The sequence below is a fragment of the Pristis pectinata genome, chromosome 31, assembly GCF_009764475.1.
Source record: "Pristis pectinata isolate sPriPec2 chromosome 31, sPriPec2.1.pri, whole genome shotgun sequence".
NCBI classification, from domain to species: domain Eukaryota; kingdom Metazoa; phylum Chordata; class Chondrichthyes; order Rhinopristiformes; family Pristidae; genus Pristis; species Pristis pectinata.
The window spans coordinates 7,844,660-7,870,431 of NC_067435.1; the positions used below are offsets into that span (position 1 = coordinate 7,844,660).

Sequence of the window (25,772 nt, forward strand, 5' to 3'; positions counted from 1 at the left end):
GACCTTCGCAGACAAATGTTAGCATTACATGTGACACAATCTTCAAGTGCTTCAGTGTGTCTGCTCATTTTCATTGTCATGGAGTAAAACAGCATGGAAACAGGACCTCTGGTTCTGTGCTGATAATCAATCTACACTAATCCTACATTAATCAATTTTTTTCTTCATTTTTGTCAATTCACCCTCCAAGATCCTACCCCTCACACTAAAGGCAATTTACAGCAGTTAACTAACCCACCAACCCACACGCCTTCAGGACATGGGAGGAAACCAGAGCACCCAGGAGAAACCCACATGGTCACAGAGAAAATGTGCAGACTCCACACAAACAGCACCCAAGGTCAAGATTGAACCTGGGTCTCCGGTGCTGCGAGGCAGTGGCTCTACTCACTGAGCCACCCTATTTCTGCTTAGTCTTTGCCTTTTCTATCCCAATTCATTTTCTCAGCTCTGTCTGGGGCACATTTGCACCCAATCCAAATGGGTACTTTCTCATTCATAAAACTAAAGAACTCAAGCAGGTTATTCAACTATGTGGGGCATTTAAACTCAGTCTTCTCTATACCCAAGTGTGTTAGCAGGAAGGTTACAAGGGAAATGAAAAGCATTGAGTCCCAACTATCTCAATGCAGATTTGGATTTAGACACATCAACAGCTCCAGGGTTGAACCTGACCTCCGATGCCTTATCAGGAGTTTGCACACCCTCTGGGTGCCTGCTTCCTCCCACAACCCAAAGTAGATTACACTATATGGCTCTAAGTAGCAAGCCATGAATAAAGGGGAACCAGTAGATGAACATACTTACATTTCTGGAAGGTATTTGATGAGGTGCTACATCAAAAATACTAAAAGAAAGAATTCATTCTGTAGTTGGCAACATATTGACCTGGACTGTCAATATCAAGCAAAGAGCAAGCTCATGGAGAACCCAGATGCAGCACACCAGTATGAGACTGCAGTCAGGATGCTTCCTCAGAACTGAACACAGGCAGCGTCCCAACACAGAAACTGGATATCCTAGGGGAAAACAGCAAAACCAGGACTGCTCAAGACTCAAGAGTTGCCAGCTCTAAGCAGCCATAAGGTGATATATACCCAAAGGTTGACCAATACTCTAGCAACTAGAGCTAGTGAAACCAGGGTTCTTATGCTAGTCTCCTGATGGGACTCAGGTGTGTGTCATTATGCTATTAGTAGTTCATGGACTCCATGTGCTGCACAACGAGGCACCATCAATAGAGCCGAATTGAGGGCTAGCACATGGAACCATGACATGGACAGAATTTTGGCTTAAAAGTAAAGCAAGAAGAACAGTCTTCCAAAAGGTAAAATGCTCAAGTGAGCAAGAATTACGAGGATGCCGCCAGGACTCGAGGCCCTGAGTTACAGGGAGAGATTGGGCAGGCTAGGACTTTATTCCTTGGAATAAAGGTTAATTAACCACTGTAAATCATTCCTAGTATGTGGGTGGGTGGTAGAATCTAGGGGGAGCTGACGAGGTAGAATAAAATGGGTTAGATAAGATAAAATAAGATATTTTTATTAGTCACATGTACATTGAAACACACAGTGAAATACATCTTTTGCGTAGAGTGTTCTGGGGGCAGCCCGCAAGTGTCGCCACGCTTCCGGCGCCAACATAGTATGCCCACAACTTCCTAACACGTACGTCTTTGGAATGTGGGAGGAAACCGGAGCACCCGGAGGAAACCCATGCAGACACAGGGAGAACGTACAAACTCCTTACAGACAGTGGCCAGAATTGAACCCGGGTCGCTGGCGCAGTAAAGCATCACGCTAACCGCTACACTACCATGGATAGGAGTAGAGTGGAAATGAGTGCCTGATGGTCAGCATGGACTTGGTGGGCTGAAGTGTCTGTTTCTGTGCTGTATCTATGACTCTAGTATTACAAGTGGATGAATTTCATGCAACAAAGTGAGCAAAAGGGATCTTGATGTCAAGTGCCCCGAAAGAGCTCACACTAGTGCCTACCTTAATCCCACTCTGAAACCTGGAGTTGGGGCAGAGCACTGGTGTAGCCTTGCTGCTCTTCAATTGACAGTTGTCACACCAGGTGCAAGAAGGGGAAGAAGAGTTCTCTTCACACTAATTGGGGATAATTTCGGATCTGAACCTTTATTAGAAACTTATAACAATGTGGATGAGAGAAGAGGAAGTTTAAAATGTTCTGAGCAGAGCACAGCACAAAGCCAACGTTCAGAAAGGATTATTTTTAAACACAACTTTCAAAGGTTCCATTACATAAAAAGTCTTATTTTTAATGCAGCTGTGCAGCGACAAGCAGGAATTAAACCTGGCAACAGCAGCAAAACAGATTTGGAAGGGGACAATGCTGACATTTTGTTATTTGTAACCAATGATTACTGTAATTAAAAATAATGAGAGAAGACAGTGCACAGGAAACTACTGAAGCAGCATTAACTGAGTAAAGTTCACGGCAAATTAAGCATAGAAGGAATATGAGTGGGTTGTTGCAGAAAGAAATGTCCAGGGATTGTCATGAGAGATGTCATGAATTCAAGCCCCGTAGATGTGATGATATTGAACAAAATGTCCGCCCTAGGGCGGTGTTGCTCAAATTCTCAGCCAAGAAGAGGATGCAAAACATCAATCCAGATAGAACTTTCAAGAAAGTGTAGGCTGCGCCAGTATTCAGTGGGTAGGTTTGAGCTTCCAGGACCTGTGGGATATCACAAAATCTTTATCTGTTTTTTCCTTCTGCTAGAAGTAATGATAAGCACAAAGCCGGCGGATTGTTGCAAACACCCATCTCGTTCAGGAAGGGTGGGGAATAGGACCAGTTGCATTGTTCTTGCGAAGAGCCAGCAGTGGTTCAAAGGGCTGAACAGTCTCTTCCTGTGCTGTGCTGTGGTTCAATTCATGAACTGTGAATGAGATTCTGTTAGTTGTCCTACTGAATATTTCTCCTCAAATTAATGTCAATTAAAATAGAAATAGTATCATTTGGTGTTGATGTTGTGGACTCTTGCTGTGCACAAATGGCTGCCATCATTACAGTAACTATATTTCATATGGAATTAGCTGGATATAATGGATTTTGGGAGAACCTGAGGTTAGAAAAGTCACTAAAAATTGCAAGCTCTTCTGTGGAAATGTCTGAACGTTATGGAAACTGTTGGGAGTTGAGGATTAACCCAATCATTGTCCCTGGGACACGTGCTTGAGTCCAGTCTCCCCCAATGCCTATAAAGATTTTGTATGCAATATGCTCGAGCACCCTTCCCAGTTCTTGCTCATCATATAGCCTCGTTGTAAAACCTGCCGACACAAGAGACTGCAGATGCTGGAATCTGAAGCAACAAACAATCTGCTGGAGGAACTCACTGAGTCGAGCAGCACCTGTGAGGGGAAAGGAATTGTCAACATTTCAGGTTGAAACCCTGCACCTGGACCTAATGCAGGATCTTGACACAAAACGTTGACAGTTCCTTTCCCCCACACAGAAGCTGGTCGACCTGCTGAGTTCCTCCAGCAGATTCGTTGTTGGAAAACTTGTCCTCCCAGTCGCCTTGTAACTCAAAGAGATGACATTTGGGACTGATCCATTTCCCAAGCCATTCTGGCTCAAGATAGAGTGGCTCTATTATCTTGGACAGTGTGGGAGTTTTAGTTGCTATTCATCTATCTTAACTGTCCGAGTTTAATCACGGTGGCCTGACTAGTGAACTGCATCATTATTCCTATGTTCCCAGATGGATAAATATATCCCAAATTTGAGCTTCCTGTTTCTTTGGGTGCTGGAGATTTAGGAGGAAGAATGTAGTCAATTGGGAAAGGCCCAACACCAACTGTGGGGCTTCTTTTACTAATGTGGCCAGCAAATCAAGCATGGGTACTCGGACATCTGATTGCTACTTCATGAATTTTAAGCAGGTAACATCGGCTGTTTTGTTTGAATTATAGATGCTTGCTGCTCAGTGGATACAAACAACAAGATGAGTATCTCGCCAGAGACCGCATCCTGGAACAGATGTGGACCCTTAAGCCCAAGGTGAGTGCATTTAAAAAAGAAAAATTGCTTTAAAAGGAACTCTTGAATGGGTTGGCTGAGGTGGATTTAATGAGCTTCTCTTTGTGTTGATTAATATTTACCAGGGAATGAACCCATTGCAATGCATATAACGTCACTACGAGGTACACCCAGGTCAAGCACAGTAGAATTAAGTTCAGAGCATTTTCAACTTGGGGCTCACAATTCAATAACTGCCATATTCTGTGTGACATGCTTTTTCTTTTAAATTAAAATATCCTGGCCTGTAAATATGACCCATTGTTTTGCAATATGGTCTGCTACTTTACAAGATTGTAAAGTAGTAGAACTTACTGCAAAAAAAATGGGTCATATTTAGAATCGTAAATATGGCGCAGAAACGTGCCCTTCAGGCCAACTTGTCCATGCTGACCAAGATACCCTTCCAAGTTAGTCCCATTTGCCCACGATATATTGAGTAAGTGAGATGTTAATTTTTCTGCAATTTCCTTATTCCCCAAAATATTTTCTCCTGTCTCAATCTGTAAATAACCCACATTAATTTAAGCTGATGTTTTTCTATTTACATATCTACGCAAGCTCTTACAGTCTGCTTTTATATTTCTTGTTATGTCTCTTGTGCTTCCCTTCCCATATTACTACATCAGTCCTCCTTTGCTGAATTCTGAACTATTCTCATTCCTCAGGCTTACTGCTTTTTAGAGCAACATTATTTACTGTGACTATATTCAGAACCAGAAACAAAATGGCCCAGATCAAAGTCTTGGTCAAAATCTCACACCAGCATGACAGAGAACCTCCATCCCTTTGATATGAACTGAATTCGAATCCTGAGCTGCAAGGCCAAGTGACTTTGTATTTTAATTCAATCTTGAAGGGGTGCAACACTAATTTACTAGCCTAACAAGGTTAATTATAGGTTGTACCAACTAAGCTTGTATTCCCTTGAACATGAGGTGATTTATTGCGCGTACTTATAATGATCAAAGGACCTAATAGGGTAGAAAATGAGAAACGATTTCCGCCGAATTAGACTCCAGAACAAGAAGGTATATTGTAAAATTTAGGGGGCAGTCAAGAAGCACATCTTCACAGCAGGAATCTTCTTCCCAAAAATCTACTGAGGTGGGGTGTAAATTAAAAGTTTCAAGATTATGATGTTTAGTCACACAGAGGATGTGAGGGAAACTAAACCACGACAATATGAAGGGAGTTAGGACAGAGATCAGCCACGATCTCACTGAATGGTGGAACTGCTTTGAAGTGGATAAATCCAACTCCTGCTCTTGTGTTGGGAGCAAGAATGACTTTGTCAGGATTCCAGTTTACCTTTTTGTTCTTATTCTGCTTCTGAAACCATGAATGCTTCATGTTCACAAGTGTCTGTACCTCTCAGCACTTTGCTCTAAATGCCATAGAGTTGGAGTCAGCACAGAAACAGGCACTTGCGCCCACTGAGTCTGCACCAACTATCAAGTGCTCATTTACACTAATCTGACATTAATCCCACTTTTTTTTTATTCTCTCCATATTCTCATCAATTTCTCCAGATTCTATCACTCAGCTACACATTAGGGGCAATTTACAGTGGCCAATTAATCTACCGACCCACAACCCTTTTGGGATATGGGAGGAAACCAGAGGAAACCCACACAGTCATGGGAACTTCTGGCACTGTTAGGAAGTGGCTCCACTGGCTGTGCCACTGTGCCATTCTTTGCAAGTCTCCGTGAAGAGTTGGGAGAATACTTTTGGGTGATGGGGATACTTGAGCCATGTCCGGATGTCGGCCTTCACTTCTCAACACTGATCAGACACGAGAGTCATGGAAAGTTTAGGAACACTGCAGCCAATGCAACCACTCTTCCAGCTGAAGGGAATAAGCTACCAAAGGCTCGACTCACTGGGCACTGCTTTTGTTCTTCATTGTTTCATCCCTACATGACCTTATCCTTAACTTTCCCTATACTTTCCTCCAGTCATACACCCTTCCAAGATCCCTGCTTCCCTCCAATTCCGATCAATGGGAACATCAATCAGTTTTCATTGCAACAGCACTTGGAGCCCAACTTCAGCTGTCCTGGGCCTTATCTTGGGCAGAATCCTCCTTCATTAAAATCCATCTTTGAGCTAAACTTCACCTACTCTACCTAATATCTATAGATGTGACTCAATGTCAAACTTTGTTTGATCATGTTCCTGTGAAGAATTGCGGGCTATTTTATTATGTTCATGGATATTATATAAAAACAAGTTGCTGCTGTTTTTCAGCAAAGCCCACAGTGATGCTTAAAAGATTTGCTGTTGTTTCAGAAGATTGTGGAGATTCATTTGAGAATTCTAACTTCTAAATACTGTACAAAGGCTCAAAAATTGGGAGATGTGTTAGTCATAACCTGTGACATTTTGGTTGTGTACAATCTTCGGTAGAATCCTCATAATGAGCGTCATTTCTCAGGAGGCACTAATCTAGTTCCAACAATAGTTCATAGGGTATAAAATAGTCTTGCAATGAGTTCCGGGTCCAGCTCTTTAACTGGAGTGGTTAAAGGTTAATTACCTTTAGCATGTTAAACAGTGTGATCAAATAGTGCTCAATCTATCAATGAAAATTGAATTCAAGGTACACTTAGATGAAATGGGAATTAATTTACATACATGCTCCTAGATGTTTAACTATGAATATAGTATTAATAGTAAGAGTCTTGGCAGTGTGGAGGATCAGAGGGATCTTGGGGTCCGAGTCCATAGGACACTCAAAGCAGCTGCACAGGTTGACTCTGTGGTTAAGAAGGCATATGGTGTATTGTCCTTCATCAATCGTGGAATTGAATTTAGGAGCCGAGAGGTAATGTTGCAGCTATATATGTGACCCTGGTCAGACCCCACTTGGAGTACTGTGCTTAGTTCTGGTCACCTCACTACAGGAAGGATGTGGAAGCCATAGAAAGGGTGCAGAAGAGATTTACAAGGATGTTACCTGGATTGGGGAGCATGCCTTATGAAAACAGGTTGAGTGAACTCGGCCTTTTCTCCTTGGAGCGATGGAGGATGAGAGGTGACCTGATAGAGGTGTATAAGATGATAAGAGGCATTGATCGTGTGGATAGTCAGAGGCTTCTTCCCAGGGCTGAAATGGTTGCCACAAGAGGACACAGGTTTAAGGTGCTGGGGAGTAGGTACAGAGGAGATGTCAGGGGTAAGTCTTTTACTCAGAGAGTGGTGAGTGTGTGGAATGGGCTGCCGGCAACGGTGGAGGAGGCGGATACGATAGGGTCATTTAAGAGACTTTTGGATAGGTACATGGAGCTGAGAAAAATAGAGGGCTGTGGGTAAGCCTAGTAATTTCTAAGGTAGGGACATGTTCAGCACAACTTTGTGGGCCGAAGGGCCTGTATTGTGCTGTAGGTTTTCTATGTTTCTGTGTAAATTCAGTGAATTTTACATGTTTTGGAGTTGGCCTTGACTTAATGGGCAGCAGTCTTATCTCGACTGCAGAAAATCAGGGGTCAAATTTCACTCTGAGACTTCATCACATAATCTAGACTGTTTGTTCCAGTGCACTACAGGAGGGATGCCACACTATCAGAGACACTAAGTTTCAGGCAGGATGTTAAACTGGAGCCCCACTGCCCTCAGTGGAAGTAAAGGATCCCTCTGCATTATACTGGCAAGGAGTATAGGAGTTCTTCCCTGTGCATTGGTTAATACCACATGCCAAAGCCTAAAAGAAAGCTCATCTGGCCATTTATCTCACTGCTGTTTGTGGAGCTTCCTATGCGCAATTTGGCTGCTGTATTTTTGTTAGAACAGTGACTGCATTTCAAATATACGTCAGTAGCTATAAAATGGTTGGTGTTGTGAAAGGTCCTGTATCTGAATGATATCTTGCAGCTGTTTTTGCCAGCTCAGTATGTCTTTCCCTTCCCAAACCAGACAACACAAACTGCCAACCCACAATAAAAGCAGAAAATGCTTGAAACCCTCAGCAGGTCACAACGCAGCTGTGGAGAGAGAAACGGAGTTAATATTTCAGGCTGATGGTCTTTCATGGAAAAGGAGATGAAATGTCATCGAACAGAAAGATTAATCTTTCTCTTTCTTTACAGATGCTGCTGGACCTACTGAGTATTTCCACTACTTTCTGTTTTTATTTCAGCAATTTTTTTGCTTTTCTGCGTTGATTTTTTCATGTCTTCTGCATTTTACCAGTCCTTGCAGTATCCCCAAAGGGATACTTTCCTCTCTTGGTCTCATTCCTGAAATCTCGATGCATTTCCATGGGTGTTCAACTAACAGTTTTAGAACGTACAGTCATCACAGCTGGTAAACCTGCCACACACATGATGGCTTGGGCAATGGAGCCAAACACTTCCAAGGACAAACAAGGAAAGATCCCCTAGAAAACCACTTTACAACCCTTGGGTGATCAAATTTCCTGGTAGTAATGTGCTTTTTGAAGTCTTGAGCTTGTGAAGACTCTTATGTACCTCAGTATTCTCTTTTGGCTTTTGAAACCTAAAATTGGTGTCTCTTAATGCAGAGATCTGAATTAATCAGGTTTTATTCCCATGATCTTGTGCTGCACTACAGAACTTAACCATCCTTTTAGTTTTCTCGGCAATAACTGTTTAATATAACCAGAGCGCGATCTTTGTGACTCACAATTAAAATATCATTTAGGTGAGGAAGTATTGCTTTCAAGTAACTTCCTGTTTAAGTGGAGAGAGAATCCAAGAAGATAGGAGCAGGAGTAAGCCACCAGATCCCTTGTCTGTTCCACTGTTTAATATGATCATGGCTGATCTATGCTGGTCTCAACTCATCTTCTGCGCCAGTTCCCCGTAACCCTCAATTCCTTGATCTTTCAAATATTTTTTGACCTTAACTTTAAATATATCTAATGATCTGGCCTCCACCTCCCTCAGGGGCAGAGAACTCCTGAGATTCACCATTCTCTGAGAAGACATTTCTATGTACCTCAGTTTCAAATGATCGGCCCCTTATTTTGTAGCTCTGTCCCCTCGTTCGTGACTCTCCCACTAGTGAAAACATCTTAACATCGACCCTGTCAAGCCGCCTTAGGATCATATATGTTTGAATAAGGACTTCACACTTTCTTCTGAACCCAAACTGTCCAGTCCCTCTTAATCAGACAACTCTCTCATCCCTGGAATTAGCTTAATGAATCTCCTTTGGACTGCCTCCAATGCTTCTGTATCCTTTCTTTTAGGTAAGACAATGAAAACTCAGTATTCCAGATGTGGCTTCACTAACACCCTGTACAAGTGTAACAAAATCTCCCTATTCTTAAACTCTAACCCTTATGCAAAAAAGGCCAACATGCCGTTTGTCATCTTAACTACATTGGACTTTTTAATGATTCATGGACAAGAACAGCTAGATCGCACTGAACTATGCTCATTTGCAGTCTCTCTCCGTTTTGATCCCTGCCTTTAGGTTTCTCTTACCGAAGTGCATGACATCACACTTCCCCACATTAAACTCCATTTGCCAGGTTTTTACCAAATCACTCAAACTATCTATATCCCATTGCAGAACGTCCTCACCACAACATGCTCTTCCAGCTATTTTCGTATTATTGGCAAATTTGGAAACCTTACATTTTGTTCCTTCCGCCAGGTCACTAATATGAGTAGAAAACAAATGAGGGCCAAGAACCAATCCCTGGGGTACTCTGCAAGTTAAATCTCACCAGCCTCATTTATTCCAACTCTCTGTTTTCTATGTGATTCCAGTTTTCAATCCATTCGGACACACTTCCTCCAAATACCCTGCTATTTTAATTAATGCATCAGCCTCTTATGTGGAACTTTGTCAAATGCCTTTTGGAAATCTAAATACACTACATCTACAGGTTCCCCTCTGTCAACTCTCTCTGCCACATCTTCAATGAATTTGAACAAATTTGTCAAACATGATCCACATTTTGTAAATCACCTGCTTAATTAGTTCAGCACAATATCAGGGGCTGAAGGGCCTGTTCCAGTGCTCTACTGTTCTATGTTCTATAACAATGTTGACTAGGTTTGATTATACTCAACTTTGCTAAATGATTAGTTATTTCCTCTTTGATTATTGATTCTATCATCTAGCCAACAATAGATGTTAAACTGACTGGCCTGTAGTTCCCCCTCTCCTGTTTTCCTCCCATCACATCGGCTGTTTTCCAGATTACTGGTACCCTCCAGGAATTTAATGAGTTCTGAAAATTTTCAACCAATAGGTCCACTATTTTTGCAGCCATTTCCTTTAAAGCCCTTGAATGGAGGCCATTGGGTCCCAGCAATTCCTCTGCCTTTAGCCCCGTGAGTTTCTCATTCTTCATTCCTTGTGATTACGATTTTTTACATTTGTGTTATTTGAAATCAGCCCATCTGTTATCATAGAAATATTTGCAGTGTCCTCCATGGTGAAGTCTGATGCAAAAAAATTGCTTTAACATAAGCACCATTTCTTAGTTTCCAATTATTAATTCAACAGCCTCATTTTCTTCTCTACTGTGGCTACTTTAGCCTCCTCCTTCCTATTTATATAGCCATTACTGTTTGCTTCTGATATTACATGCAAGCTTTCTCTCAAAGTCAATTTTCTCCTTTCTTATGATCTTTTCAGTGTTTTGCCTGTTGGATCGTAATGACTTCCCAGTTCCTGCTACTTTGTTTGCCCTATTTTTCAATTTAACATTATGCTTGACCTTCTTTGTTAACTTCTTTGTCATGGAATCCTTCTCTCCAATTGGGATAAATTCCCCGCTGAGTGTTATGGACCAGCTGCTTGAATATCTACCACTGTTCATCTACTGACCTGTCTCTTAGCTTATTTTCCTAGTCAATTTTAGACAATCCTACTTTCATGCCACTGTAATTGCCCTTACTGAAATAGAAGACTATGGTTTTGATCCAGTGGTGTTGACCCTCAATCTGCATAGTGATTTTTTAAAATCATAGTCTATTCACTACTTCTTAGGAAAATCCCTAAAGAGGTACTTTCCATTGTATATGAAACATAGGAACCTACCCTATTGAATAATCAGCAGAGACACTGTCCACTGTAACAAGAGATTTCCTCTCTATGCATTCACAGGATGTACAGCAGATTTCCCTGCAAAACCACCCACACGTTGCCACTGAATTGATGGCTTGCAGGGCAATCTCAGAGAACAGTTAAGAATCAACCACCTCGCTGTGGGTCCAAAGTCATATATTCCTGTACGTTCACGTGTTTTACAACCAATCCGTTGTTTCAATGTCACCATTTTGAAAGCTAGCTTTTTTTTAATTTAAAAAGTGGCAATACTGCATGAGCCAATAGATTGGAGTTGGGATAGAGCATATAATGTATAGTAGACAATGCATAAAGCAAAAAAAACAAGTCAGCTTACATAAAGACAAGTTTTGAGTTTAGAATGGAAGAAATAGAAATTTCAGCAAACTCTCTCGATAAGAGCAATGTTATTGACATAGAACGTAGAACATTGCAGCGCAGTACAGGCTCTTCATCACTCCATAAAAATGCAGTGTGTGGAGCACAGTTCCATAAGAACGAAAGAATTGGATGCAGGAGTAGCCCGTTCAGCCTCTGGTGTTTGCCCTGCCATTCAATAATGTGCGATTCCTATTTCTTCCATTCCAAATTGAAAACTTTTCTTTATGTAAGCTGACTTTGTTTTTTTTGCTTTATGCATTTTCTACTATATGTTATATGCTCTCCCCCAACTCCAATCTATTGTTCTTTTATCTTTGCACCACTTTTGCCCATGTGCCTTAATTCTAAAAATCCATTGATCTCAGTGATTGAGTCTCCACAGCCCTCTTAGGTAAAGAATTCCAAAGATTCATTGTCATCTGAGTGAAGGAAGTTCTTCATATTTCTGTGCTAAAAACCCAACTTCTTATTTTGAGAATATAACCTTGTGTTCTAGGTATCCCACCCTGGGAAAAACATCATCCCCGTATTTAAATCTACTGCAGATTCTGGAAATCTGAAATAAAAACAGAAAATGCTGGCAGAGAAGTATAATCTGATCTTAACAGCTGCTTAACTGCCTCACTGGGTCATTTGGTCTCATCCTATCAGAGATATTCCCCTTGAACCTACCATCGATCCCCCACTTTCTTTGTTACTGTGAATTAATTTGTTTTCTTTCTTTCCCAGTTCTGATGAAGGATCTTGGACCTGAAATGTTAACCGTTTCTCTTTCCACAGATGCTGCCTGACCTGCTGAGTTTTTCCAGCATTTTCTATTTTCATATACCTTTATCCACCCTGTCAAGTCCCAAAAGAATTTTGTACATTTCAATGAGACCAAACTTCAATCGTCCAAACTTTAGAGAAAGCAGACCCAATGGCTTCATGTCTGCTCATACACCAAACCTGCCATCTCAGGAATGAACCTGTTGAACCTTCACTGAACTCCCCCCATCATAACTCAATCCTTCCCAAGGTAGGGAGATCAGAACTGTACATAAAATTCCAGATGTGGTCCTGCTAGTGCCCTATATAATTGGAAAAAGTGTCGCTATTCTTGTACTCAAATCCTCTTGTAATAAAGGCCAACATAATGTTTGTCTTCCTAGTTGCTTGCTCCACCTGCATATTAACTTTCAGTGATCTGTGCAGAAGGAAACCCAGGTCCCTCTGAACACCAATACCTTTCATCCTCTCAACATTTAAAATAATACTCTGGATTTTTATTTTTAAGACCAAATTGGATGAGCTCACATTTTTCCACATTATATTCAATCTACCATCTCCTTGCCCATTCACCTAATTTGCCTAAATCTCTCTGCATCCTCCTCTACCACCAACTTTATAACATTAGCAAATGTAGATACATTAATCTCTAACAATACGCTCAGTGACTGAGCCTCCACAGCGCTCTTGGGTGGAGAAATCCAAAGATCCACCACTATCTGGGTAAAGAAATTTCTTGTTTCGGCCCTAAGTAGCCAACTGGACACACACGAGACTACAGATACTGGAAATCTAGAGCTACACACAAAGGAGCTGGAGGAACTCTAAGTGGGTCAGGCAGCATCTATGGAGGGAAATGGACAGTTGATGTTTCAGGTCGAGACCCTTCGTCAGGACTGGAAAGAATGAGGGGAGATGGCCAGTATAAAAAGATGGGGGGGGGGAAGGGGTGGAGAAAGAGCTGGCGGGTGATAGGTGATGAAGGGTCTTGACCTGAAACGTCGACTGTCCATTTCCCTCCATAGATGCTGCCTGACCCGCTGAGTTCCTCCAGCTCCTTTCTGTGTTGCTCCTGAATAGCCAACTGCCTAATTTGAAATTGTTCTAGATATTGCAGCCCAGGGAAACATCATCCCCACAGCTACCCTGATAAGAATTTTGTAAATTTCATTTTGATACTGTCATCCAAACGAGATGATGAACAGCACACATCTACTCACAACCTCTCAATAGGATAATGCTCCATTTATTCCCACTTACAATTAGCTGAATTTAAATTGACCAGCTGGCAGGGAATCAATGTTTCTCGATCATCACTCTGCGACTCTATATTGATGGTCCAGAGCTAACTCATCCTTGTGCTACTGTTCCAATGGGAAAATTTCAGGTGAGATTCCTCTATCAGGATAAAACCACCTCACCTTAGGTCAGGGTGGAAGCTGGTGGATGGAGCCCTGTCTTGAGCTACTCATTGATGTCTAGTGATTTCTGCTGTAAGTGCATTTCCATGACTGAACACTCTGTGTAGACACATGGATAACCGCTGTTTTGACAAGAATGCCAGGTAGTTGCTGCACAATGTTAATGGATTTTCTTTCCCTCCAGATGCGAGCAGTTCTTCAAGCAGCTATCGTGTTTCTACCACTGCTCCCCGGACACCACAATTTGGGCAAATCCGACTCTTTCCAATCACCTTCTGAATGTACCTCTCTGCCACAGCTTCTGTGACCAGTGGTAAGTAGATCAAGGCTCATGGAACTTTTCAGGGACTGACTAGTTGAGAAGTTGAGGCCCTCACCGACATCTTATGACCAGAATCTCAACACATATAAATACTGTGGCTTGGAGAACTGATCAGCAGCTGGGTCTCCTTCAGAATGGCCCACGTCCTGACATCTCTCCAGCCTTGCATAAATTGTAGCACAGATGGAGCCCATTAAGTCTGTGTCGGCTCTTTCGAAGAGTGATCCAATTGGTCCACTGTTGTCCTGTTGTCACCACAATCCCACAAATTTTCCTTTTACAAATATTCATCCAATTGCCTTTTTGGAGTTACTGCTGAATCTTCTCCCAGTGCTCTTTCAGATGGTGCATTCTGATCATTGTCATTTTCCCCTTAAGTTGCTCGTATTTCTTTTCGCCAGTTGTCTTAAAATTACCAATGGCAGTCACCAACGGGTGAGATGAAGCCTGTCTTCAGAGGTGTGTGCTTCCAAAAGTCAAGGAGCTTTCCAACACAAAACCAAAGGCCGTTTGGGAAAGGTTCAGGAGGGTATGAGGCACAGATGGATCTGAGCCACCCAATTAGTGAATGATTGTAGAAAAGGTGGGCAGTTAGACTCATCGAACAGAGAACTTCCACCAAGAAAGGTAGTTTCCTGACCACCTTTCAGATGAAAGTATCATTGTAGAAACAGACTCACTGGTCGGTATTCGTGACATTGCTTAACTCACTTTTAAACAAGTGTGACAGGAATGTTAAAACAGTTACCCTCTGCTTTTCCAGGTACAAAGCTTGCAAGAATGATCTGACCTGCACTAGGAACTGGAATTCTGGTTTAAAGTCATCAAATGCCACTCAGACCAACTGTACCTCAGAATGTATTCCTTATAGTAAGGTAGGAATGATGGAATTCCTGGAATTGCAACAGTCATTATCAAATTAATACACTTTGTCAGTTTGGCTCAGTTGATGAGATTGAGCTCCACTCTAGGCCATTACCACATCATCTAGTCATCCTGAATAAAACTGTATTGTCAGAGCAGGTAGCTCACCTGATGTGCCATCCAACATTGCATCCGCAACCAAAGACAACAAATCAAAGATTCCTTATTATATCGTGTGATCTGGCTGTGCACAAGAACACGTCCATAACAGCAAACACAAGCCATGTAGTTCATTGCAGATGAAATATTTAATGTCTTTTCATTTGCTTTCTCTGCTGGGAAAGGCTTGAAAAGTGGGAATTTTGATATTGCATGATTGCAGCATGAGTTAATGACCATAGTTTCCTCCACAGTTGAGTTTGAAAGTATTTAATGTGTTTGGTATAATGGCAGTACAGTGATTATGTTACCAGACTGTTAATTCAGAGACGTGAATTCAAATCCTACTTGTTTAATTTAAATTCTGTTAATAATCTGGCATTTTTAAAAAATCTAGGCATTAGTATTGAGGCCACAAAACTACTCGACTGTCATAAAAACCCCATCTGATTCTCTGTTCTCCTTCGGGGGTAAATCTGCCATCCTTACTCACTCTGGTCTGTGTGTTACTCCACATCCATCAAAGGAGCTGACTCTGGAATGCCCCAACAAGCCACTCAGTTAACTTAGGGACAAGCAATAAATTTTAACTATTTTACAAAACATTGGCTAGGTTGCACTTGGGGCTATTCAGTGAAGTTCTGGTCGTCATAAAATAGGAAGAATGTGATTGTGCTGGAGAGGGTGCAGAGGAGATTCACCAGGATATTGCCTGGATTGGACGACTTTAGTTATGGGAACAATGGAGGATGATGGGTGACCTGACAGAAACATATACGATTATGAGACGCAGAGATAGGACAGATAGTTACAATCTTTTTCCCATAGTATGGGGTATGAAGAACAAGAGGTTATAGGTTTAAGGTGACAGGAACGAGTTTTAAAGGGGATCTGAGGGTTTTTCTTTTACACAGGGAGTGGTTGATATCTGGAACTCGCTGCCAGTGGAAGTGGTAGAATTAGGTTCATTTAAGAGGAGTTTAAGCAGACACAAAAAGGCATAGGATATGGTCCTAATGCAAGCAAATGGGATTAGCATAGATAGGCAAAAAGGTTGTTATGGACATGGTGGGTCACAGAGCCCATTTCTGTGCTGTAGAACTCTGACTTATCAGTGACGTGCTGGTAAAAAGGTGAACAAATAATATGATTAACCAGTGAGGAAATGGTCAATGCCCAGCTTGCTGTGGGTTCTTTCAGGTAACCCAGCAGCTGAAAGACCACAAGCAACTCTGCTTTTTACTTGCAAATGCTAGTGTGTGGAGTACATGGCATGGAAAGACCTAACGTACAGGGAGGAATGAAAAGCAATGTCTACATTATTCATTCACGTGCCCTTGAGCTTCAGCGCACAACTTTGAAAGTCCGACTCGTCCGCAAAGATCTGTCAGATCACATTATCTACTGAGAGAACGAGACATGAAATTTACCCACTGGCTTACACCTTATGAATATTCACTGCTGCCTTATCTGGACACGATACTATTTTAAAAACAAAATGCTGCGGATGCTGGATATCTGAAATACTCAGCAGGTAAGGCAGCATCCATGGAGGAGGGTGACATTGACCTATGATCAGAGCTGGGAAAAGTTGAGGTAAATGGTGCAGAGAAATGAAGCCTCAGAGAGAGCAAAAGGTAAGATCTGTGATAGGGTGGAGGGCAGGATAGGTTGAACGGTGAAAGATGATAGAACCTGCTAGGTTCATTTTTTGTCATCTCATCTCATTGCCGTCCACCCCATCACAGGCCTTCTCTTTTGTCGTCTCCTGCCCTCGACCACTAAAAAAAATTTTCTACTATTTTTCCCCCGGTCATCAACCTGAAACGTTAGCTCCGTGTCTATTCCCACAGATTGCTGCCTGACCTGCTGAGTATTTCCAACGTTATGGAACAGAGGGACCTAGGAGTGCAAGTGCATAGTTCGCTGAAAGAGGCATCACAGGTAGATAGGACGGCGAAGAAGGTGTTTGGCACGCTGGCCTTCACCTGTCAGGGCATTGAGTACAGGAGTTGGGAAGTTATGTTACGACATTAAGGATATAACAATCTGTTCCCAATTCAAATTAATCAATCACTTCAGTTAAATCTTTACCATTAGATTCCCATTTTGCAGTGTTATTTACATTATTAAATTGAAATTAAAACTCTAATTTCCACCTACAAGTAAGGATGGTAGAGCATAATCATAACCTTTAAAATAATTGAATAGGCACTGGAGGGAAAATAATTTACAGGGCTTTGGAGAAAGAGTGGGAGGAAATGGGACTGGCCAGATTGTTCTGCCAGGAGCCATCACAGAGTCAGTGGGCTGAATGGCCTCCTTCTGTGCTATTACAATTGTATGATTCTATTATAGTGAAGCATATTGAATTATTTGTAGATTAAGCAATCTACAGAAGTCTGGTAATTTGTTCTCCAAACATTTGGATATCAATGGTTTTGCATCTGACTCGCCACGGGATATATCCTACACTCCCCTTCAACTCACCACCAACCTGGTTCCCACCTTCCCCGTCAACTTGCAGGGGCCCTGGTTCCCGTGCTCCCTTTAAATTCTCCTGGTTCTATTGGCTGAGTTCCCCTCAAACTTACTGGATTTTCCATGTAACATCTTTAAAAAAGTGAGTTGGAATAACATCCGACAGCCCAGAGAATCTGCAAATCTGGAATCACCAAAGTACTGTGTGTGCTGTACTGATGGTGATTTGCTGTACTAGTTGCTAGTAAACCCTTCATTTGTCATTATTATTTGATATGGGGAAGCTGCCGTTCATGTATCTTGTACACGTGATGCATGAAATGGAACAGCAACAGCAGAGCTTTTTGAGTCACTTATTGGGCTGAGCAAACAAGTACACCCAGGAGCATATACTGTCCCAATTTGGCCAAATGCTTTCGGAAGTCCGCTTACTTCTATCTACATGTGTCACATTCTAACACGGTTTTCTTGCGCCCTTGCATTTGATCTGTTTGATGGAGCCCCTCCCTCCCCTTTGAGTTGAAAGGGCTGACTCCCTTCCTGGATGTGAGTGTATGACCTTGGCTGAGATGTCAATGCAGAACCAGGGGAGTGCTGCCATTACCATATAGAGCCTGGTCTATCTATTCAAGGGCCATAAAAGTTCCCATGGAATGATTCATAGCAGAATGGGGATATTCTCCTAGTGTCCTGACAAACATTTTCCCCTTGAGTGCTCCTACAGAACAATTTAATTCACCATTCATCTCTCCCCCCCTTTGGAGCATAAATTGGCTGCCGTTATTTGCTCACTTGACGACATTGACAACACTCCAAAGTAATTCATTTGCTATGAAGGACATTGCGGGCAGGCTGAGGTCATCCAAGTTCTTTCTTTTAAATAACTGAGTCGCTGCCAGCAAGCTGGGTTCAGAGAAAAGTTTGGTGCAAGCAGAACTGGATAACAAGCAAACTGATATCGTTAGGAAATGGGGTTCCTACAAATGATCAACGTTGAGCAAGGATTGAGACTGTTGGGTTTCAAGGTTCATATAAATAGAGCATATGATGCTTTCTTTGTTTTGGGAAGAATTGCACTTAGATGCAACACAGAATCATACAGCACAGAAACAGGTTCATGCCGTCCATGGTACCTACCGACAGTAATCCCATTTACCAGTGTCTATGGAATTTGCAACGTTCTCGCAATGGCTGCGTAAGTTTCCCCCAGGTGCTCTGGTTTCTTCCCACATCCCAAAGACATGTGGATTCGGGTTAATTGGCTTTGTAATGTTTCTTTGTGAGTGATAGAAACTAGGGGAAGTTGATTGGAAAGTGGGAGAATAAAATGGGATTATCGTAGGATTAGTATAGGTGAGTACTTGATGGTAGGCATGGACTTGATGGGCCAAAAGGCCATTTTCTGTACTGTATGTCCCTATGTCTCTTAAAACTCCAAGAAGGATTTAACTAGGACGAGAGTTTTAAGACAAGGTCTCGTTTAAACAGGAGACAGTGTAAATCAATGAACATAGAGATGATTGCTAAGTGGGACAGAGTGTGGCACAAGCACCAATTCTGGATGACCTCAAAGAACTACAAGGTCACATCACATAGTCTCAAGTTTAGATCTTGTGCTGAAGCCTTTAGAACAGGACTTGAGACCACAAAGCCTCCCAGTCCAACAATCTGGCAGCAGTAATGCTAACACTGAGCCACTTGTTCCAAGTCATAGGAGAAGCCATATATGTGTCAGTGTCCTCTTCACATATAACTGGAAGATGACTGGATGCAAGGAACTTATAAAATTCATTCAGGTTCATCACTGGCACTTTGCTAATTATCCTAAAATTGTGTCCTGTTGCTCCATTTTGGAGGGAAGGGTCAACCACAATGGTGACATGAAGTGAGACGGACAGTTGAGGGCAGATTTCTTCCCATTGGTGCACTAGATGAATTTTATGGCAATCCACTAATTTTATGTTCACCGTTGCCAATACTAGCTTAGCATTCACATTAACGTGTGGGGGCTTCATTGCTTCTCAGTATTCGTGCACCAACCTCTGATCATAACAACGCTCCGTTCCTTGTGTTAGAGATTCATCTCGGGCCCACTTCTGGCTGAATGAGGACTCTGCGATCTGTCAGCTGAAAGATTGTGGCATGCATGACAAATAGTCACAGTTGTCTTTGAATTATGTCGCATTGATAAGCTTCGGCTTTCTGAGGATGCTGGGCCTCAGGGAAAAATTCTGCAGCCAGCTGGAAATTTATGGGAATGTGGCTGCTAGTGCTGAGTAGTTGTCAAGAAGGATGAACTGCTTACCGTGATCTGTTGGACAGGCTGTCTTGGTCATAAAATCATAAAGATCAACACATTTTCTTGCTGTTCTAACATATTTGCCACCTTTATCCTCCTCATTTTTCTCCACCACAAAAATCTTAATGCACGTTGGAGTACAAAACTGAAGCCTTCCTTAGTGAGAGGTTACTTGACCAGTGTAATATATCGCAACTGAGCCTTATCTGGCCCATGGTCTATATGCACTTGTCTATCAGGTACTGGGTATTGGCAAGTGACTATTAGAACATTACAGCACAGTACAGGCCCTTTGGCCCACAATGTTGTGCCGACATTTTATCCTGCTCTAAGATCTATCTAACCCTTCCCTCCTACATAGCTCCCCATTTCTCTATCATGTGTCTATCTAAGAGTCTCTTAAATGTCCCCAATGTATCTGCCCCCAAAACCTCTGAGGCAGTGCGTTCCACGCACCCACTTTTCTCTGTGTAAAAAAACTTACCCCTGACATCCCCCTTATACCTTCCTCCAATCACCTTAAAATTATGTCCCCTCATTTTAGCCATTGTCGCCCTGGGAAAGAGTCTCTGGTCAGTAGATTATCAGCATTTGTGACCAGTTTGAACTGGCCGTAAAAGAGAGACCATTTGGTTGAACTGATCCTTCGATCCCTTCTTTATCAGTCGGGCAGCGACCGGAGTAAAGAGCGAAGGTGAAACAAAAGCGGCACACAAAGGCACTGGAGGAACTCAGTGGACCGGGCAGCATCAATGGAGGGAAATGGATAGTCAATGTTTCCCTCCATAGATGCTGCCTGACCCACTCAGTTCCTCCAGCGCCTTTGTGCGTTGTTCCAGATTCCTAAGCATCTGCAGCATCCAAGGTGAAACAGAAGCTGGGTACGTGGGAACAGCACTCCCTCTCCATAGTGTGAAGGAACCTGGTCATTAGATACAAGGTGCTCTCAGTGTTTGTGTGTGTGAGACACAGCTGTGGCCCATACCCCCCTCCTGCATCATGGCAGTCACCCGAGCTAGCTTCCACCTTCATTTGGAGATCCAAAATGCATATTGTCTGCAGGGATGTGATGTGCAAGTCTCCAGAGAAAGGGGAAAATATGTACCCTACATGGCCTCATCCTGTGACCACCTTTGTGTGGCTGAATTAATGTAAGCAAACATTAAGTGTCACCATGCGCTGAGGTTCTAGCTGTCCCCAGGTGTTGAGAAGGATGGGCCTGGCCACCTTATTATTGAACGCTCCATTCAGCAGGGCCATGCCATACCACTTGTTCTGAGTAAGAACATTTCTGCCGACAAACACCTCTAACCACAGGTCAGTTAGGCAGTGTTCTGCACAAATTGTCCAGGAGACAGGCCCAGCAGGAGAAAGAGACCGTAGATCTTGAAACTGTCAGAGATGATGGAGCAGATTGCCTCATCATCAGAACTCTCAACTCAGCACCAAGACCTCACTTGGCTGGTGATGAGAAAGGCCCTTCGCGACTGATCCTTCCCATACAATTGGATCGCAATCCTACCACACATTGCCCTTGAGGTGGCTGCAGTGCCGATGAGAAGGCCATCCATCTCCTTATGAACTGTGTATTTACCAAGAAGATCTGGAAAGGAATGCAGTGGTCTTTGTCAATGTTTATTCAGAGCAGCTGCCAAATGTTCCCTGGAGCGCACTGAGACAAACATGAAAAATCTGCTGCTGAAAGGTCATCAACTCAACAGGAGATGCACTTTGGTCTGCCTGAAATTCGTTGGTCTTCCAGGAGTTGTCCACAGCCAAATGCTTCGGACTGGCACATTCCAAGATGTAGGAGTATGTGCTGAGGGACACATTGAACTGGGCTGGACCACAGTCCAGGGTCCTACAGCCACTGGATACTCAGAGGCTGGGCCCCGAATAAAAGCGATCAAATATTTCACTAATGGAATGATTGGGGATGAACCATTAGTGGCATGTTGACATAATGCAAGCAAATACAATTATATATTTGGTACAGTGAATGAAGATAATGCCTTACCCAGTTTGTACAACAGTATATTTTATGGTTGAAAGATAAAATTGGTCAGAAATTGAAAACACAGCTAATTTGCTTGCACAGAAACCAGTTAACTCACTTTGGATACTTGAGTGTCTAAACGCCAGTTCGTTGTCCAGTGATCACAAACGACCATTGACCTGAAGCTCAATCAGACCTATCCAGTCGATAGGGGTGGGAAGCACTGGAGCTTTGCACTCTCTCTTGGTTGGGACTGGAGCCTTGTACTGAGGGAAGGCATTGGATCCTTGTCAGCTGTGGTTATGGGATGGGAAGGTAGAAGGGAGTAATGGGGACTGGGTTGAGGTGAGGGAACAATATGGGGATTGTCCTTTGATTAAGGGCAATGGTTGGGTGGGCAGCAAACTGGTGGCTTGGGAGTAAATTGCCTGAGGATTAGGTTCGGGGATATATGATCAGCAAATTGGAGGATTGAGGGCAAGGGTGGGCAGTGGAGAATGTTGGGTCAGGGCACTGGCCTCAGGGAAGTCAGGATGGTCTGGGTGTGATGGTCAGAAATTGGAAACAACATTGGTGGGGAGCTACAATGGGCAGGGCTCATGTTTCAGAACCAGTAGGGAAACCTGGGGATTACTTGATAGAGATGCAAACTCATTGTAGATCTGGGAGGACCCAGATGTCATGGGAAAGCCCAACATAGTCTACCTTCTCCTGCAGTACTCCAAAAGGAACATGTCATGGGTTAACATCGTCCCTTGCACAGAGATTTCACTGGTGAGTCACAACTGGAAAGGCCCGGTCGAAATTCCAGAGGGACATGAAATGACCTGGCAATGGCCATTAACACATTTCATTCTGGGAAAAATTAGATACATTTGATCATTTAATGGCAAAACAATTCCATTGTATGAATTTCTAAACACATCTGGGCCCAGCCTATTGAAGTTGCAAGAGACCGCAGATGCTGGAATCTGGAGCAAAAAAAAAAATCAATTGGAGGAATTCAGCAGGTCAGGCAGCATCTGTTGGGGGGGGAGATGGACAGTTGACGTTTTGGGTCTCGACTGCCCATTTCCCTCCGATGCTGCCTGACCCACTGAATTCGTCCAATAGTTTATTTTCTGGTTCAAGTCCATTGTTTAGAGACTCATAAAGTAATACAGCACAGAAACAGGCCTTCGGCCCAGCTCGTCCATGCTGACCATGGTGCCCACCAAGCTTGTCCCATTTACCCGTGGTTGGCTCATATCCCTCTAAACCCCTCCTATCCTATTGTTCCTTTATGTACAGCCTGTCACTGTGAATGTTGCACACTAGAGATCAGTGATCGAACATGACCTTAAATTAAATGCTATTAAAAGGAGCCCCCACACACACACATTAACATCTCTTTTTCTCACTTGTGTCACAAGATGTACAGGAACGGAAGGGATTTGTGCGAGAGCACGGATGGAGACTCTTTCAAGGTCAGATCCTGCAACTGCTTGAACATGGACAAGAACGACGAGCAAGTGATTAAAGCGCTGACACTGGAGGACAGCACCAAGGTTGGTGCTAATGGAAAACTCCCATGCAGAGAGAAGCGCAGCATCATGAACAAGCTGAAGCTCTCCATCCGTAAGCGCTCCCTCTTTGTGGAAGACATTGATGGCAGTGGAAGTGGGTTCGCACCAACTGACTAGTTGAACCACAGTCACTAATTTTTTTTGCATAGTTGCTATTCCTGTTAACAAAATCTCCCCCCTCGCTATCTTGCGCTGATAAAAAGCTCCAAAGGTATCACTCACTGCTGCACTGACAGTTACCCACCCTTTCCCAAACACCAATCATTTTCATCCTAGCAGGAAACTTAGTCACATCTTCATGAACACCCTTCTCTTCCAAGCCCACTATTCAGCAGAGAGCCACTGATGAGAGACCAGGGAAGGAAAAGTATCTCCCGATCCCTGTGGTCCCTGCTCCATCCCATCTTTCCTGGGTCAGTTTCCCCTCTCACAGTCGAATCAATTCAGTTAGGTCATTAATTAGTTTAAAAATTCCAACATAACAAGCTGAGGGGTACAATGGGATGCAATACCCTTCCATGACACTCCAGTGGCCTCAGGTCTATCAAGAGATGGTTAGATATTTATTTCTTCTAAGCTCCACCTAGCTATGCCTATGTTAATCACTGTTTACAATGTTACCCACAGAAGAGATGGACTGAGAAAACAGTTGTAACAAGCTGAACTATGGATTATTCCACCAAAAGGAGGTTAGATGGATCAAATGAGCCCTTCCCCATGCCCAAATCATTTACTAATTTCTGTAGCTTTTTCACCAAGTCCTTTCTGTCCACACAGCTTGGGCAATTTCCCTTACCAAGCACACAACTTAATCCACGTAGTGACTTGATGTTGATAAAACTAGTAAGCATCTAAAAATTCCTGAACTTCTCCCTAAACTCAAATACAACTGCAGGACAGTATCAATCTCACAGCTGTGACCTACATTGACATAACTAGTATAGGTCCAGTGCCATTATTTTGGCAGAGTGTTTAAATAACTTTCCCTAATCTTAATTTTCAATCCTGCAAGAAATAATTGTAGGGTAAATTTAGTAAAATGCATCCCATCCCAAAGAGCTACCATTCTTTTCTGTTGGAAATTCCTCCTATTATAAGGTAAATGATAAAATAAAAACAACCAGAAATACAGTCAAGTGTATAGTTTATGCAGTAAATCCAGTAATATGCATTAACATACACCATTTGAGAGCGAGCTCTGAAATATCTTGGCTGAGATAGCTTAATGCAGTTAAGTTTTCTGCTTGATTTAGTAGTTACACAATCTATCCTGGAGCAAAGCTACAAACTTTGTCAATTTTCCCTTCCATATAGAATTCCCAATTAGATTTTTGGACATGGAATAGGTTGATAACTTATCCTAGCTTGGCTGGACACAATAAAAATGATTATTTCCCCATCTTGTTCTGATCGTCCTTGTTCTGTACAGCTAATATACAAAATACCAATTTTCCCCACAACAGCTTAACCTCCTTCAACTTCAGACTAAGTCAATGGTGTCTCCTGCCCAATAGGTGAAGGTGGTTCTTGTGTTGCAGCTGTTTGCTTTGGACTAGATTATCAGCATCCTACTCTTCACATGATACACTAGCATCAAGCCTCAATCTAGTGCTTTCAAAATTAAAGATGAAAGTTTCTTGCAGCCTTTTTTTGTATTTTAGACTAAGTACCTGCTGTAATGTCTAGTAATTGTTGGTTATAAAGTCTATTTACCTATTTGGGCCACCTGCTGTGGATTCCAGCCCTGTGCAGAGTGTGCTGTAGGCAGGAACCTTAAGAAATAGTTGTCCTTGTATAAATGAATAGTGCATTTTCTTGTTTCTGCTCCTACTATATTTTTCTTAACCAGGTATCTGTCCCTGTACTACTGATGTTGTGCAATTCTACAGAACTGTGAGATTTACTAATAAAAATGGGAAACATGGTGATAAAAAAATCTCAATGTCACAAAGTGTTATTATTGTGAAATAGCTTGCAAATTCTCAAATCTCTCCCCAGAATTATATATCTTAAAGATTTGCTTAAAATATTGCTTTTGCTAAATTGAATATGCTTTAACGCTAATCTATAAGCTACCATTGAGAATGCACTTGAGGAGGAAATCAAATAATATCCTACAAAGTACTTCTTGAACACTTATTTTACCCGCTTGAATCTTTGGACATGACTGTCCCTAGGACACACTGTGGACTGTTACCTTAGAAATTAAGGAAATCAACTCTTGTCCAGATGCACTGAGTCAGCAGGAGAGCTTCAATCAAAAATCTGTCTCAGCTTTAAATATGATTAATGACTCAGTATCCACAGCCTTCTCAAATAGAAAATGCCAAAGGATACACAACAGACTGAAAGAAGTTCCTTGGATTATCGATTTAAACAGATGAAAACTAAATGAGTTCAGGTCAGCTTA

General features: G+C 42.4%; 1 protein-coding gene across 1 annotated transcript in view; it reads left to right on the forward strand.

Moving 5' to 3' along the window:
- Positions 1–25,298, forward strand: part of LOC127585081 (riboflavin-binding protein-like) — a 53,074-nt gene extending 27,776 nt beyond the window's left edge. The window contains exons 3-6 of the mRNA XM_052042241.1: positions 3,951–4,038; positions 13,861–13,989; positions 14,762–14,873; positions 23,210–25,298. Of these exons, the coding sequence (XP_051898201.1) occupies positions 3,951–4,038; positions 13,861–13,989; positions 14,762–14,873; positions 23,210–23,479 (599 nt within the window). The 3' untranslated portion in view covers positions 23,480–25,298. The remainder of the gene's footprint in view (positions 1–3,950; positions 4,039–13,860; positions 13,990–14,761; positions 14,874–23,209) is intronic.
- Positions 25,299–25,772: the final 474 nt, after the last annotated feature.